General features: G+C 45.8%; 2 protein-coding genes across 2 annotated transcripts; both read left to right on the top strand.

Moving 5' to 3' along the window:
• The first annotated feature begins 2,548 nt into the window (after nt 1–2,548).
• Ubqln3 (ubiquilin 3) lies at nt 2,549–5,248 on the top strand. Its single transcript, XM_059252341.1, has 2 exons — nt 2,549–2,680; nt 2,955–5,248. Exon 2 carries the CDS (start codon nt 2,992–2,994, stop codon nt 4,954–4,956), a length of 1,965 nt encoding a protein of 654 aa, XP_059108324.1. The 5' UTR covers nt 2,549–2,680; nt 2,955–2,991; the 3' UTR covers nt 4,957–5,248.
• Nucleotides 5,249–13,076: 7,828 nt separating this feature from the next.
• On the top strand, nt 13,077–15,026 carry LOC131901027 (ubiquilin-1-like). Its single transcript, XM_059252348.1, has one exon. It carries the CDS (start codon nt 13,298–13,300, stop codon nt 14,855–14,857), a length of 1,560 nt encoding a protein of 519 aa, XP_059108331.1. The 5' UTR covers nt 13,077–13,297; the 3' UTR covers nt 14,858–15,026.
• Nucleotides 15,027–15,826: the final 800 nt, after the last annotated feature.

Here is a 15,826-nt window from a genome sequence, read left to right on the forward strand (position 1 = left end):
CCCACTACACCAAGGCTGCGCAAGGCATCACACCACAGTCACCGGCTCCCAAAAACTTGGGGCAAGTGTTTTAAAACACAGTTTTCTAACTATATTCCAAGGGTTTTGATTCCACATATCTAGAGTGGGGCTCAGACTTCTTTTTTTTTTTTTTTTAACAAATTTCTCAGGGGCTATGGATGCTACTGATCTCACCAGATCAACAGACCTGGTCATTTCTTGTCCTTTGTGATGAATATGTCATACTTTTCCTGATTTTTGGAAAATTTCAATATATCATCTTTTTCTAGTGTTAAAGGGTGTTTTACCTATTTTCACCAAAAGACAGACGAGATCCAAAGAGGCATTCATGAACATTTGCTGCCAAATGACAATCAACACCTCATCTTGCAGACTCAGCTCTCCATTCTGGTATGAAGAGTAAGCAGTCCAAATCCTCAAGTCAAGCCATCCGTTTGGGCACTTGCTCATGACTCAGGCCTGGGATTCCCTTTTCCACTCTTGCACCTGTTTCCTCCTCCTCCTCCTCACTGGAATGTTTTCTTCACAATAAAACTATCGAGGCTCGTCTTCAGGAAACCAAGCACAGGAGCACTGAAAAGCCTTTCAGCACCACAACTCCTTCTCTCATTTGTTCTACTCTCATTTGATGACTTGCTTTCTGACTCATTTGTTCTTAAACACCCTCAAAACAGGACTCCTGTTCCCCAACCACTGTTCCACAGCTGGTCTTCTGCCCCCACTTTCCCCCAGCCAGGGTACTCTTGAGCAGGGAGAAGTGAGAAATATTTAGATAGAAATATAGAGGAGAGAGACAGGAGACAGACAGATAGAAACACAGGATAGCCTCAGGAGGGTCTGGGTCAATACCCACCAGCCCCTTCTGTCTCTGCTAAAGGGCTTTTAAAGAAATGCCAAAGGGTGGAACAAAAGACCTCCCCCCAGCACAACCAAGTGCAGAACATTCCAAACACCTGTAACCACACATGCCGTCAACCCATCCCCTAATGCAGCCCTGGTGTGTAAAGCAAGCTCAGATCTCACTAGGAAACCTCTGTGGGCTCCCACAGTCTTCTGCCTTCTTCTTATGAAATTCAGCAGTCAACCTGAGTTCTCAGCCACAAACAGACTGTATCAACACTTCCAAGGCTCGGGGAACACCATGGAAGAGTGGTGAACAGAATATGACAGCCAGAGGATGGGGAGGAGTGCTGGGAAACGCTGTCTCTGGACATGCCATGGACATTGCATTCATAGCTCACTGCAGCTACAGTTACCTACACAAGAGCTACCTACACAAGAGCTGTGCGAGCTCAAGCCAAGAGGATCAGCTACAGTACCAGCAGGCTGCCCTAACTGGACTTACTGGGTTCCAGGAAACAAAAACAACAAAAAGAGAGAACAAAAGGGTGGAAGGGGATGTGTTGAGAGTCATCCAAGGGGAGCAGGTGGGGGAATTATGGGTAGATATGATCAATGTATACATTGTTATTGTCTTTGAAATTGTCGAAGGATAAATAAAAGATAACTCTGTAGTCAATCCTTAGTGCTTTGGACCTACCAGTCTAACTTGAAACAGTTGGTTACTCTCACTTTTGCAGTGTTATTTAATCATCCATCTTCTGCCTTGTTTTGTCTGTCCCTCCTGCTCTGTATTATAATATTCCAGATTTCTAACTGTTGTATGAGTTGGTATTTTTTATGTCTATCCCTTTTTATTTATGAATTCGTGTACAATCAGAACTTCATCTATGTTTTTTATATATTGAATAGTCTTATTTCAAGTCAGCCCATATTTCAACTAATCTAAACACTGATGCAGTCTAGACTTTCAATATTTAACTGCTTTGCCACATTTCTATATATTTGATAGATAAAAGTAGTATTTCAGCCGGGCGGTGGTGGCGCACGCCTTTAATCCCAGCACTTGGGAGGCAGAGCCAGACAGATCTCTGTGAGTTCGAGGCCAGCCTGGGCTACCAAGTGAGTCCCAGGAAAGGCGCAAAGCTACACAGAGAAACCCTGTCTCGAAAAACCAAAAAAAAAAAAAAAGTAGTATTTCAAATATTTATTATTATATACATCTGAATTGCATATAATTTTCCTCATGTACTGTCTTTATATGACCATTCCTCTGTACAAAAAAATTATAGAATTACAAAACTTTCAGTCATTTTTGACCCCTCTCTCACACTCTATACTATTTCTATTAACAAATAAACATTTTAAAATATGTAAATATATATATTCTGGTTGATATTGAATGTAGAGAAAAAGGAACTGAAGATTCCAGAAAAATCTTCAAGTATGGGCAACTGAATTCGGTTCTTAATAGAGACACTACATGTCCCTAAGGAACTTTTTGTAGAGGCCCCAACTCCACTCTGAGTCTCCATCTACCATGTATAGTGTTGTATGGAAGAGCACTGTTGACCTAAAAAGGAATTGTCAGCCCAGGGTCCTCATTATTAATGAGTAATTGAGATAAAGGTAACAGAAGTTAAGTGGGGAGGTTGGGTCTCCAGTATCCATGGTATGAGGCTATGATGTCAGTGCTGAGGTCATAGAGGTGATCTGATAGGATGGGTTCCAGCCCAGAAGGCCTCCGGGGTGGCTGTGCAGCAAGATGAGGGCGGTTTGGAGCCCTGCCTAAGAGGAAGGACGGGGCCACAGCAGATTGGTGTGTATCCCCCAGACCAGGTCCCTTTACTGCCCTCTATCCCTTTATTCATCATCTGAAGACCATTTCTCTGGGCCCTGAGTGTTTTTCCCTAACTGACACATCTTAATTCCATAATTTCCCCAAAGCACCCCTCTCCAAGTGACCTCATGGTCCTTTTCATACGGACACTACACCTTCCCCTGCCTCAAGACCCTAGGCCCTCTTTATACTCATTTTTCACTTTCACTATTGTTTGAAAAGATGATCTCTGTCTTCCCCCCCATTCCCTCAGCTGTGTCCCCACAGACCTGGGCCTCCTGCTGCCTACCATGGCTAAAAGTGGAGAGGCTCTACCACAGGGCATTCCAGCGCCAGCCCAGGATTCCCACCTCATCAGGGTGACAGTGAAGACACCCAAGGACAAGGAGGATTTCTCAGTTGTAGACACGTGCACCATCCGGCAGCTGAAGGAAGAGATATCACACCGCTTTAAGGCACATCCAAATCAGCTGGTCCTGATCTTTGCGGGAAAAATCCTCAAGGACCCCGACTCACTGGCACAGTGTGGAGTACGAGATGGCCTCACAGTTCACTTGGTCATCAAGATGCAGCGCCGGACCACAGGCACTGAGTGCCCAGCTTCACCAGTCTCTACTCCAGGCCCAAATCCTGGAGTACTCCATCAGTCAAGTTCTGTTTACCCTGTGGATGGGTCTCCTTCTTTCAACTTAGGTGTCCTCACAGGCCTCAGTGGGTTGGGTCTGACCTCAGGGAACTTCTCTGACCAGCCAGGCTCACTAATGTGGCAGCACATCTCAGTGTCTGAACTTGTGGCTCAGCTTGTTGATGACCCCTTCATCCAGGGTCTGCTGTCTAACACAGGCCTAGTGCGCCAGCTGGTTCTTGACAATCCTCATATGCAGCAGCTGATCCAGCAGAACCCCGAGATTGGTCATATTCTTAACAACCCTGAGATCATGCGGCAGACGATGGAGTTCCTACGTAATCCTTCCATGATGCAGGAGATGATGCGTAGCCAGGACCGTGCACTCAGTAACCTGGAGAGCATCCCTGGTGGCTACAATGTGCTCTGTACTATGTACACAGATATTATGGATCCCATGCTTAATGCAGTACAGGAACAGTTTGGTGGCAATCCTTTTGCTACTACTACTGCTAGTACCACCACCACCAGCAGCCAACCATCAAGGACAGAGAATTGTGACCCTCTTCCCAACCCATGGACTTCCACATATGGGGTCTCAGGTGGCAGACAAAGAAGACAACCTGGGGACCAGGATGCATCCGAGAGTAGAAGTAGGCTTCCAAGCTTTCTGGGTTACATAGGACTCTTTGATTATCTCCAGCAGTTACATGAGACCTCCCAGTCCCTGGGACCCTTTCTGCAGGGTACTGTGTCCACTCCGAGCCCAAGCCAGGAAGCACCACTATCAGGAAACAGAGTTCCTCCAACTTTACCCTCATCCCCAAAACCTGGGTCAGGTCAGCCTCTCCCCAAAGAGTCAGTAGCTATCAAGGGAAAGTCCTCCTGCCCAGCTTTCTTGAGACAGTCATCGGAGAACAGTACTGGACAAGGTAGAAGCCTACATGATGCAGGGAAGGGATCTACTGGCCCGAGCACCAGCCTGCCCAATCTTAACTCTCAGATAAGGGATTCTGCCAACAGGTCGCCATTTGTTCCTACACTATCTTCCCTTGTGGCAGTCACTGCTGGAGTCCCAGAATCTCCTTGGCTGCCTACAACAGGTTATCCAAGAACTCTGAGGCCAGCTGGCACAAATCAAGTCCCTTTAACACAGAATGAGATACACCAACAGCTACCACTACTGTTGCACCTTCAGGCAGCCATGGCAAATCCCCGCGTCATGCAAGCCTTGCTGCAGATTGAGCAGGGTCTGCAGATCCTGGCTACCGAAGCACCTCGTCTCCTACTTTGGTTCATGCCCTGCCTAACAGGGTTGAGTGGAGTGTCAGGAAGTACAGAATCTAGAGAAGGTGCTGTCATATCTGAGGATCCCCACACAGCCCCAGCTCCTCAGGTTTCCCAAGCACAGGGTTCTGCAGAGCTAGGCTTCCATTCCACTCCCTTCCTCCAGGTGTTGCAAGCCTTAGCTACTACCAATCCTCAACAGCTACAACTGGAGGCTCACTTCCGGGTGCAACTGGAGCAACTACGGGCTATGGGCTTTCTGAATCTTGAAGCCAATCTCCAGGCCCTCATTGCTACAGGGGGTGATGTAGATGCTGCTGTGGAGAAGCTGAGGAAGTCTTAGGAACTCTAGTTATTTGGACCTTGTCTTTTCCTTTGTGCCTTTCCCCCATGCCTTATTACCGTAGTTCTCCTATTCTTAAATACAGCTGCACTATAAACCAAATTACTATGATGTTCTTTACTGTGGAGACAATGCTCTGGAGTCAATGAAGAAGACGAAAAAAACAGAAATAGGAAATAGGGTGGGGATGCTGTGTGACCCAGCTGTGCCTGCCACTCTTCTACCTGGGGCCCTCGACTGAGCTCTGTGTATACCTATCTCGAGATGCAATTACATCCAATCTCTAGTGCCAGCTATTGCCTGAGTCTGATTCTTGTGGGCTCTGAGAAAAGGGAGAAAACGTGGGGGAAAACAGGCAGTAAGGGCTGTTTCTCTGGAGGGCTTAGGAAGCTAAAAGGTTGGAAGCTGGAGGAGCCAAAAGCTTGGGAATGGGAAGGAACGTTGCTGCCACCCTTTAAAGTGGGAGGCCCATGGATTTCCTGGTATCCAGGAAGTTTTTCAGATCGTGTGTACTATAGGAGCTCCTACCACATCTTCTGCTTTATGGTATGCCTTATTTCTTGCCTGGCTCCAGAAAAGGCACAATTTCTTAATTTATTGTCCCTAAAGACTATCTCACAGACTTGACATTAATCTCTTGAGTGGGTAAGAGCTAGAGAAGCGAGGATGCACGCTCAATTATAATGATAGATTCTGCAATTTCATCCAGTTTATATTATTCCTTATAGCCAGATTCGGAGTTGATTACCACTTCTTCCTCTTTCTCTTCTCCTCCTCCTTCTCTTTGCCCTCCTACTTCTTTTCTTTTTGAAGATTTATTTATTATGTTTTATGTGAACATATGTGTACAATGTATGTCCTTGTTCATGTAGAGGCCAAAAGAAGGCATCAGACCCATGCAACTGGATTTAGAGGTAGTTGGGAACTACCTGATGTGGGTTCTGGGAACTGAACCCAGATCCTCTGCAAGAGCAGTAAGCACTCTAAACTGTCAGGAGAGTTGAATTCTTACATTTTCTAGCTCAAATATGAAGTGGCTGCCCTACACTTAGTATCTAGGTATTAGGAATTCAATATGAGTAAAATAGATACAACTCTTCCCTCATTGGTTTATGGTATACAGGCAGCAATTGTTCAAATAAAATGTATTTTATTTGTGGTTATAATCTATAAGTTTGGAAGAAAATGATGAGTCTGGGGAGATGGGTCAGTGTGTAAGAGCACCTACAGTCAAATGTGAGGACCCAACTTCCAATTCTCAGAGGCCATGCATAAGCTAGCTTTGTAGCATGACTGTGTAATCTCAGTGCTCCTGCAGGAAGCCGTGAAGGAGAGACAGGAGACTCTTCAGATGCTCATGGCCTGCTAGCCTGGTGTACAGAGTGGAAAACAGCAACAGAGACCCCATCTGAAATAAGGTGGTAGATGGGAAGTGGTACTGCAGGTTGTCCTCTGGTCTCCACACGAGTGAATGCACACACACACACACACACACACACACACACCACACCTTCCCCCACTACACACCACACCCCCCCACACCACACCCCCCCACACCACACACATACACCACACACACCACACACACACACCACACACCACACACACACACCACACACACACACACACCACACACCACACACACACACACAAACACACACCCATACACACACACACACACCCACACACCCACCCACACCACACACACATACACAGCACACCCACCCCACCCCCACACCACACCCCCCCCCACAGCACACCCACCCCACTCCCACACCACACACCCACACACCACACACACACACACACCACACACCACACACACCACACACATACACACAAACACCCCCCCACACCACACATATACCACAGAACCCCCCACACACAAACACCACAAAACACCATACACATACACACACACAAACACCACACCCCCCCACAAACACACACATGCAAACACCACACACACATACAAACACACAAACCCACACATACACACAAACACCATACACACACAAACACCACACACACAAACACCACACACACACACACACACACACACACACACAAACACCACACACCACACATGTTGCACACACAAAAGAAAACAGGTGAAAAATCTCTGAAATAGTATGAGCAAGCTTACTATGGGGAGACATGGAAGCCAGCTAGGGGTGAAAGTTGAAAAGTATTCAGAGTGAAGCAGATAAAGCTTTGAAAAGGGAGGAGGGCTGTCCCTGCCAAAGGAATATTATGCACAACCATTGTAGTAAGGACTTAGGACACAGACCTCAGACAAGAGTATTGTTCCCGTTACCTGTGTAAACATGTTACAATCCATAAGTGAATCAAGTGAGCCATGATTTTCGGTACCTATACACAGGAATGTGTGCATGAATATATACTAGAAGAAAGGCACAAATATGTATCCCAGTGCATTTCCACATAAGCATACCCTGTGCACAAATGCAATGTGTATATACTAAATACGGTCCTTGAAGTCAAAGTTTTCACAGAGTAGCAATACAAACAAAAACACTCATGCTTTAGTGAAGCCAGAGAAGAGGTCTGCAATTGATTATATCTCTGTGGGAAAACTGCCTGTGGTATGTATTTAAATGTAAGAGACTGTGCAGCATCCTTTTGAGTCCAGTCTTTCTTTCCCCTTCCTTTCCATAACCATCCAAATCTCAGAGCAGTTACATTAGCTACTAGCTCGTGACATAAAGACAAGGCCAACTTTTAGGAACAACTTTTCCTGGAGACTTAGATTTCAATCTCAGTGGGGCATACAGCTGTTAGGCACCCAATTTTTCCTGTCTGTTTCTTACTATTGAGAGAAATCTTGTCCAAACAAAAAGAATGTTTCTTGTTGCAGCACTAAGGACATCAAGAGGCAAGCTTAGCTCTACCATGTCCTGCAACTCAGAAGGGGCATGCTGCAGGTTGTGTCTAACTGCAGAAGATGTAAGATACAACACATATTTCCCATCTTTGGAAGGCCAAAAGGAAAATAATCTTCATACGAGAAATTTTTTAGGGTTGGAGAGATGGCTCAGTGGTTAAGAGGTCATACTGCTTTTGCAGAGGACCCAAGTTTGATTCCCAGAACCATTGCTGGGGTGGTGGTGGCTCATAACCACCTGTAATCCTGTCTCTAGGGGGTTTAATTCCTTTTTCTGGACTCCAGGGGCACCCATCTTTTCATGTGTACAGACCCACATACCTGCACAAAAATAAATATTAATTACTTGCTGTTCGTTTGGGTAAGAGGAATCCTAAAGGCTCCTCAGGAAGGCAAAGAGAAGTTGGGGTGAGTTTTGAAGTCTTGTCTAGGAGAGTGTTTAGTGGACTTTCTCTTTCTTTCTCTCTTTCCTTCCTTCCTTTTTTTTTTTTTTTTCCAAGACAGAGTTTCTCTGTATAGCCCTGGCAGTCATGGAAGTCACTCTTTAGAACAGGCTGGCCTCAAACTCAGAGACCTGCCTGCTTCTGCCTTCCGAGTGCTGAGACTAAAGGTGTGCACCACCATGCCTGGCTGTGAATTGTTTTCTTGTCATAGCTTCTTCATACAACATTTCTATTTAGCATGTATTAACTGTACGTATTAACAGAGTACAGTGAGACAGTTCCAGCCTGAATGGAACACACATGCTTCAAATCTAACCTACTGTTTTTCCTCCTTCCTATACCCTTCCCAATGTGATTTCTACTTTACTTTGAAATTGTCTGGGGATCAAACCCAAGGCTTCACACATGCCAGGCAAGCACTCTATCAAGTGGGTCATGTCCCCAGCTCTCTGATTGACTTAAGCTTCATGAGAGAGAACACAGAGTCCTTGTTTTTCTGTGTTTACATTATTTCAAATAACTGTTCTTTACCATCATGAATTTCATTGCAAATTACATGCACACACGCACACATATGCACACAATGCGCATTTATATTCATATGTATGTAACTGGTAAGGAGAGTCATGAAGTTCAGAGGAGGTGATGGGGGAGAAGGAGGGGTGGAAAAGTTACTGCAGTACTCAAGTAATTCTCAAAAAATTAAGAACTAAAACATTGCCTGTGCTAGAGGACTATTTTAAGAATCAGATCCACAGGGCCTGGCCTAAAGTACACCATCAGTGGCTGACAGCCATCCATAGATTGAATGTAAACAGAGAAGCCCTAACATCTAGCAAAGATGCCATTTATGATGGAAGTACAGCATACGTTTTTAGAAGGACACAGGTGCAAAGAGAAGTTTCCTAATTTTCTTTTTGAGGTGGGGTCTCACTACATAGGCCAGGCTGGTTTCACACTTCAAGCAGATCCTCCTGCCTCAGCCTCCGAGGGCTGGAAATATCGGTGTTATCCACCACAGCTGTCTGCATAGAATTGTTTTCTTTTCTCTTTTTAATGTTTATTCTGTTTTTTCCCCTAAATTTCATGCAAGAACACTGCATTTCCATCATTCCCACCCCACACTCTCCAGTTTCTCCTGTCTTCTCCCTCCCTTTCAGCATCATAACTTTATTACAACACACACGTCAGCACAGACACATACACATAATGTATATATAAATACAACCTGCCGAGTCCATTTATTGTTGCCTGTATATGAGTGTTTAGTTAAGCCAGACTAGTTAGGATTGGAGAACTATCAGCGCTTGTCCCTGGAGAAGACAGATTTTCCCTTTCTCCATAGCCATGTTGCTATTTTTGACGTAGGGTTGAGGAAAGCTGGAGCACACAAGGAGGAGAAACCACAACGATAAAATTAGGAAGTGTTCTACTAGAGTCAAGATTTGAAATTAGACAGTCTACTTCTAGGTTCCATGCTGTTAATCACTGTACCCAGAGGAAATTCACTTCTGCTTTAATCCTTAGTTCCCAACGTGTGAACAGAGCACGATCTTCAGTATTTTGTTGGGAGTTTTGAATCTCTGACTCCTGCAAATACGTCCATGGAATCGAAGAGTCTTATCATCGTTTACCTGTGTGTATGCCCGCGTTTGCATCACTGTGCTCTTATTTTACCCATTCATAGTTAATTGTTACAACTCCAGGAAATGATGACAAAAGGCATATGCTCAGACCACCATTCTTCACAAAATGCCATTGGTTTCCGTTTGTTCATTTTTCTAAACACTTTCCAGCAGAACTCAAGTTTCAGAGAAGGCAACTGGGGTTTTGGTTGACTTTTCATGACAATTACAAATCAGTAGAGAACTGAGAAACTCACAAGAGATGCCGTTGCTTCTAGAGTAGGGAATGGTTCCATCTATTCATGTTTTCTCTGTTCCCTTGATGTCATAGTTCCTTCCCATAAGTCCTTCAACTCTGAGATGATTTAAACACTAAATTTGAATGGCTGTGATTTTGAGTAGATACTTTTTCTACTGTGAGGGAAAACTGCACTGTAACTGGTTATACAATAAATCCTTTCAGACAGATGGCGTGCTGATTTTTAAGCAAGTGAGATAAGAGTTAGAAAGCCATTGCTAGTCTAGTAGGGATTTATATGTGTAAATTGTAGATATGTGGATAGGAAAATTAAGAATATAAAGAAAATAATTCCATTTTTTCAGATACTACAAGTAGTACCACAATGATGCTCCTTTTATATGTTTTAACACAATTGTTGCTTTTAGGGGCTGGAAAGATGGCTCAGTGGTTAAGAGCACTTGCTCCTCTTGCAGATCACCCAAGTCCAGTTCCCAGAAACCGCACTGGATAGTTCAAAACCACCTGTAACTCCTGCTCCACGGGAATCTAATATAGTCTTCTGGGCTCTGCAGGTATCTATCTGCGTACATATGACACACACACACACACACACACACACACACACACACACACACAGACATGTACACATAAAATAAAAAACAAAACCCAACTCTGGTTGTAGTGGGTAGCCATTCCAGCTTTGTTCTGGAAGTTCCAACCCCCATTGAGACTTCGGCAACTGTCACGCCTACAAGGCGGGGCCAAGGGAGGCGCCTGGGGACCCGAGATCTGGATTGGCGAACACTCTCTTGGTTCCAGGACCCTGGATGGTGGAGGTGGACAAAGCAGAGCTCCAGAGAACACCGCTGGACTGTGATACACCTTCCCCAGACCCTGCGACCTACCTATCCCTTAATTTGTAAGTTACGCCATTAAATAAATCTCCTTGGTTCCGCCTTGTAGGCGTGACAGTTGCCGAAGTCTCAATGGGGGTTGGAACTTCCAGAACAAAGCTGGAATGGCTACCCACTACATCTGGTTGCATAATTCCTAGATTTCTGGTGTTTTCCCGCCCCCTTCCCCATTCTCTGAGGTGTATGGATATGTTCCTATACTCGCTCATCCATGTGTATATGAAGAATAGAGATTGATATTGACTCCAGATATGTTCCATGTTATTTTTTTGAGACAATGTCTCCTATCTAAAACGGAAGGCAATGTTCCAGCTACACTGACTAGCCAGGAGCCCTGGGGTACACTGGGGTACACTGATATCCATATTCCTCCCAGTGCTTGAGTTACAGTAGTGCCGAATTATGCCTGTGTTTTTTTTTTTTTTTTTTTTTTTTTTTTTTTTTTTAATGTGGGTGCTGTGATTCCCAGTTCAGGTCTTCGTGAGGGAATGAAAAGATCTCTAGCAATCCAAGAAATCACAATTTTAGGTACTTCTCCACACTCAGACATATCAGATGTCTGCAAAAGTGCCTGAAAGGATGTGGAATAACAATACCATTGAAATAGAAACTGTTAATATTTATTTTAAAATTAAAATGTAATTACACTGTTTTCCCCATTCTGTTTCCTCCCTCCATGCCCTCCCATGTGGCGGGCAATGCACAGTGAATCTCAAAAGAATTGCTTTTGCAGCAACAATTGTATGGTAGAAGTTGTCTCATGGGCTGGACACTATCTAGGGAGGGTAACTGTCAGCCAACCATAGGGCACTGGGAAAGTTCCTGGGACTGAGAAGTTCTTTCAGGCTCAGAAATTACATTTTATTAGGACTTGCTATTGACTGATACTGGAGATCCTGGTTCAAGACTACCAAAGTTTAAGAGCACCCGATAATGTGGGTGCAGAGTGACCTGTATGGTCATTTTACCTCTTGCAGCTTCCCTAGAGGTGGCATTCTAGGCAGGCAAATTCTCTCATCTCTGAGTTTTGTGATCACTGGAAATGTTAGAACAACAACAAAAAAGTGTGTGTGTGTGTGTGTGTGTGTGTGTGTGTGTGTGTGTGTGTGATGGTGATTGTTAATGATACAAACCTAATGCATCTCAATCATCTTCATATCAACAAATAACTGCTAGAGGGATTACATTTTCCCTAGGGCTCTGTCACACAGTCTTATAGTAATGAAATCATGTTTAGATCTTGATTCAAACTGCTGCTGTGATTTCTTTTGACCCAACCACCAACTTCTGTGTTGAGACTATATTTTTCTCTTAAAAATTTTATTTACTAACACTTACTTGTGTATGTCTGTTGTACATTTAGGTGCCTTCAGAAACCAGAAAAGGGCATGGGTCTCCTAGAGATGGAGTTATTGGATGTTGTGAGCTGCCTGAAGTGGGTGCTGGGAACTGAACCAGGGTCCTCTGGAAGGGCAAGAATCTCCCCAGTGCCACCCCTTGCCACCCCCATCAGTTTATTTTCTGAAGCAGCTCTGCTATGATCAGGGCTTCTATGTACTACCTTTAGAACCATGCAGACAGGTTACTTCAGGACCTTGGAATACAGTGTCCCATTGAAACTGTAGGCTGATTACACATTTTAATTACACCTCTTCATTCCGTTCAGATAGAAACTAGGACCTGAGGCCTTGGCTGGACTGTGATGAGGGTACAGTAATTTAGTGGAAGATTGGTGACCAGAATGAGTGCTTTCTAAGCTGACAGGTAGACATTGCTTTTCTAGTCAACCACTGTCACTTGTCAAGCTCAGTTAGGATTTGAAGAGGAACAGGTTTGTGTGAAATGTGTTTCCAGACGGTAACATGTTTTCCCCCATTTAAGTTTCAATTTGACCATGAAGAAAACCCAACCTCAGGCAGGTGGTACAGATTTCTGCCCTGCCCCCATTCAGGTCTACCTTTCAACTGTGACCTCATCGCTGACAGCATATCCCCTAAAGATTGCTAAAGAGAGGAGCAGCTGCCTCCTCAATGGGAGCCAGGTGGCTGTAGGGCTACCACTGGGAGGTGGCACCTGCAGGACCTAGGTGAAAGGACATCACCGGACACCTACTGGTCCTTGCACCCAGGTGTGCTCAGTGCCACATCAGAGCTTTTGAAGGTGTGTGCACCACTGTGCCCTCAGGTAACCCTGGATCATCTTCTTAAGGACATATGGCACGGGCTAGAGAAGAAGCAGGGGACAGTCAGCTGGTATCTGGTAGGGAGCCAATCTCACGTATCATCAAAGTGTCTGTCAAGACCCCACAGGACTGCCAGGAGTTTTTGCTGGCAGAAAATAGCAACGTCCACCGCTTTAAGAAGCAAATCTCCAAATACCTTCACTGTGACGCTGACCGATTGGTGCTCATCTTCTCTGGGAAGATTCTCCGGGATCAAGACATACTGAGCCAGCGTGGCATCCTTGATGGCTCTACAGTCCACGTGGTAGTGAGGACTCGTTTGAAAGGGTCAGTCTGTACGGGAACTCTGGCAGGCCCCACAGGCCATTTTACCTGCCATTCAGAACCATCTGCCTCTGATAGTGCTGGGGTGCTAGCCAGAGTGGGCAGGCTGGCCCGAACCTCACCTGACCGAGCTGATTTCTTCAGCCAGCTTATCCAACTGTTGGCGATGGCACCAGAGTCGGTGGTGCAGTTCTTGGAAGACCCTCTGATTCAAGGACTGGCAAATGAGAAACAAGCCAACGGCCTGCATCTTCCTGAATCCTCAAAGACAGTACAGAAACGGGAGCCAGCTCTCAAGTTTCCGGAAACCTTTCAGAAGTCTGTGCGGCAACCGGAAGTCCTGCAACAACACAAGCAGAGTCTGGAGGCCCTGAAAGCAGTGCCAGGAGGTGACAATGCTATGCGTCCTGGCTGCTCTGATATCCAGCAGATCATGCTTTCCACTCTGGCCTTATTGGTGGCCTCTAAAAGCCACATTTCAGGCTCAGACCTGTGCAGAGGAGAAGCTGCCAATGCTCACTGTAGTTCTGACCCGACCACCACCATTCCAGCCACCTCTGCTCCAGCCAGGCCCTTGGCACAAGAGGTCAGTACAGGAGGAGTTACCCAGGTCAAGGGCATTGTTTCAAGTCAGGCCAGTTCGGGGTGTCGACCTGGTACACTAGATTTACGCGTAGGCTCAGATCTCCCCTCCCAAGAGAGCCAGCAGCAAGTGGAGAAAGCCCCTCTAACCAGTCAGCCAGGACTCTCACCCTCTGTTTTGTGCCGAGCCTTAAATGTCCTGCAGCAGAACCCAGCTCTGCTACACCAGCTGGCAACTGGCAGCCCCCTGCTACATCATATGCCACTTCTCCCCATCCTTACCAACCCGCGAGCACTGCAGGCATTGCTACAGATAGAACAAGGCCTACAGATACTGTCAAGGGAGGTGCCTGAGCTGGGACCATTCTTATGGGACTCAGCTAAACCACGTGGGGCTAGAGGAGCCCCAGAAACTAGGGGTAGAAGACAAGCCCATAGAGAAGATTCCACACAACACTCCCTGGCCTTTCTTCAGCTCTTCCATTCCTTGGCCAGCGCCTGTTCCCAGTCTACCCAAACTGCACTGTCCTCGCCCCTCCTCACTGACAGTCGCTACCAGCAAGAACTGGAGCAGCTGAAGGCCTTGGGTTTTGCTAACCACGATGCAAACCTGCAGGCCCTTATCGCCACGGATGGAGATATTCACGCTGCCATTGAGAGGCTTCTGGGGGCTCCACAGGCCTAGTCTCTCCAGCGGATGCTCACGATGCGCCATTCTGTGGAAAGGGAGGAATAGGGGGAAGGGGAGGGAAGGCACTTATTTTAGAGATTCCTCCTCCTCGGGTTATGAGCACATTTGGGCAGCCCTTCTCTTACTGCCCAAGCCTGTTCTACATTAAAGAAGATTGCTTGGAGCTCCTGTGTGTTGTAGATTTGCGGCTGGGTGGGCAACGTCATCTTACTTGGAGAGGGACTTGCATAATGCTTTGAGAGCATGCTTTACTTATTCTCATGTCTGTAAGCTAAGGATCCTTTTACGTTTTAAACAAAACACAGGGCTGGGAGATGGCTCAGTGGGTCATGGGTAAAGTGCTTCCTGCGCAAGCATGAAGACTGAGTTCAGATCCCTAGCACCCATGTAAAAGCTCGGTACAGTGGTGCATCTGTAACCTTGGCACTAGGCAGTGGGATGGGGAAAGAGGAGGATGCCTGGAGCTCACAGGCCAGCATAGCTTAGCCAGTCAATGATCGCCATGTTCAGTCTCAAAACAGAAGATGGAAAGCAGTAGTGGAAGACACCTGATGTCAGCCTCTGGCCTAGACACACACGCATGCGCACACGCACGCATGCACACACACTCACCCCCACACACATACACACACGGACATGTACATACAGATGCATATACACTAAAAATACGGCAGATAAATCCTGACATGTTTCATATTTTTATTCACACTCATCTACATTTGGGGTCCTGCCAGCATTGCTGTTACCTCTATTAGCTACTTTCAGAGTGACAGAATCTTGGCTGTTACTCCCCCAAGAAGTCCTGAGATTTCCTAAGACCTCTTGAAACCACTCATTTCTTTGCTGGCATTTCTCTGTCTAGAGTTCTTTTGGTTTCTAACTTCTCTCTGAGCTGACATTCTTCATTTGATACCTGCCTCTGCTTAGGTTCCTGTTCCCCCCTCCACAGGGTACTTTTCTCCT

Source organism: Peromyscus eremicus, chromosome 1 (genome assembly GCF_949786415.1).
Source record: "Peromyscus eremicus chromosome 1, PerEre_H2_v1, whole genome shotgun sequence".
In the NCBI taxonomy this organism is placed as follows: domain Eukaryota; kingdom Metazoa; phylum Chordata; class Mammalia; order Rodentia; family Cricetidae; genus Peromyscus; species Peromyscus eremicus.

Coding starts and splice junctions, on each gene's coding strand:
- Ubqln3 (XM_059252341.1), top strand. CDS start 2,992: ATGGCTAAAAGTGGAGAGGCTCTACCACAGGGCATTCCAGCGCCAGCC.
- LOC131901027 (XM_059252348.1), top strand. CDS start 13,298: ATGGCACGGGCTAGAGAAGAAGCAGGGGACAGTCAGCTGGTATCTGGT.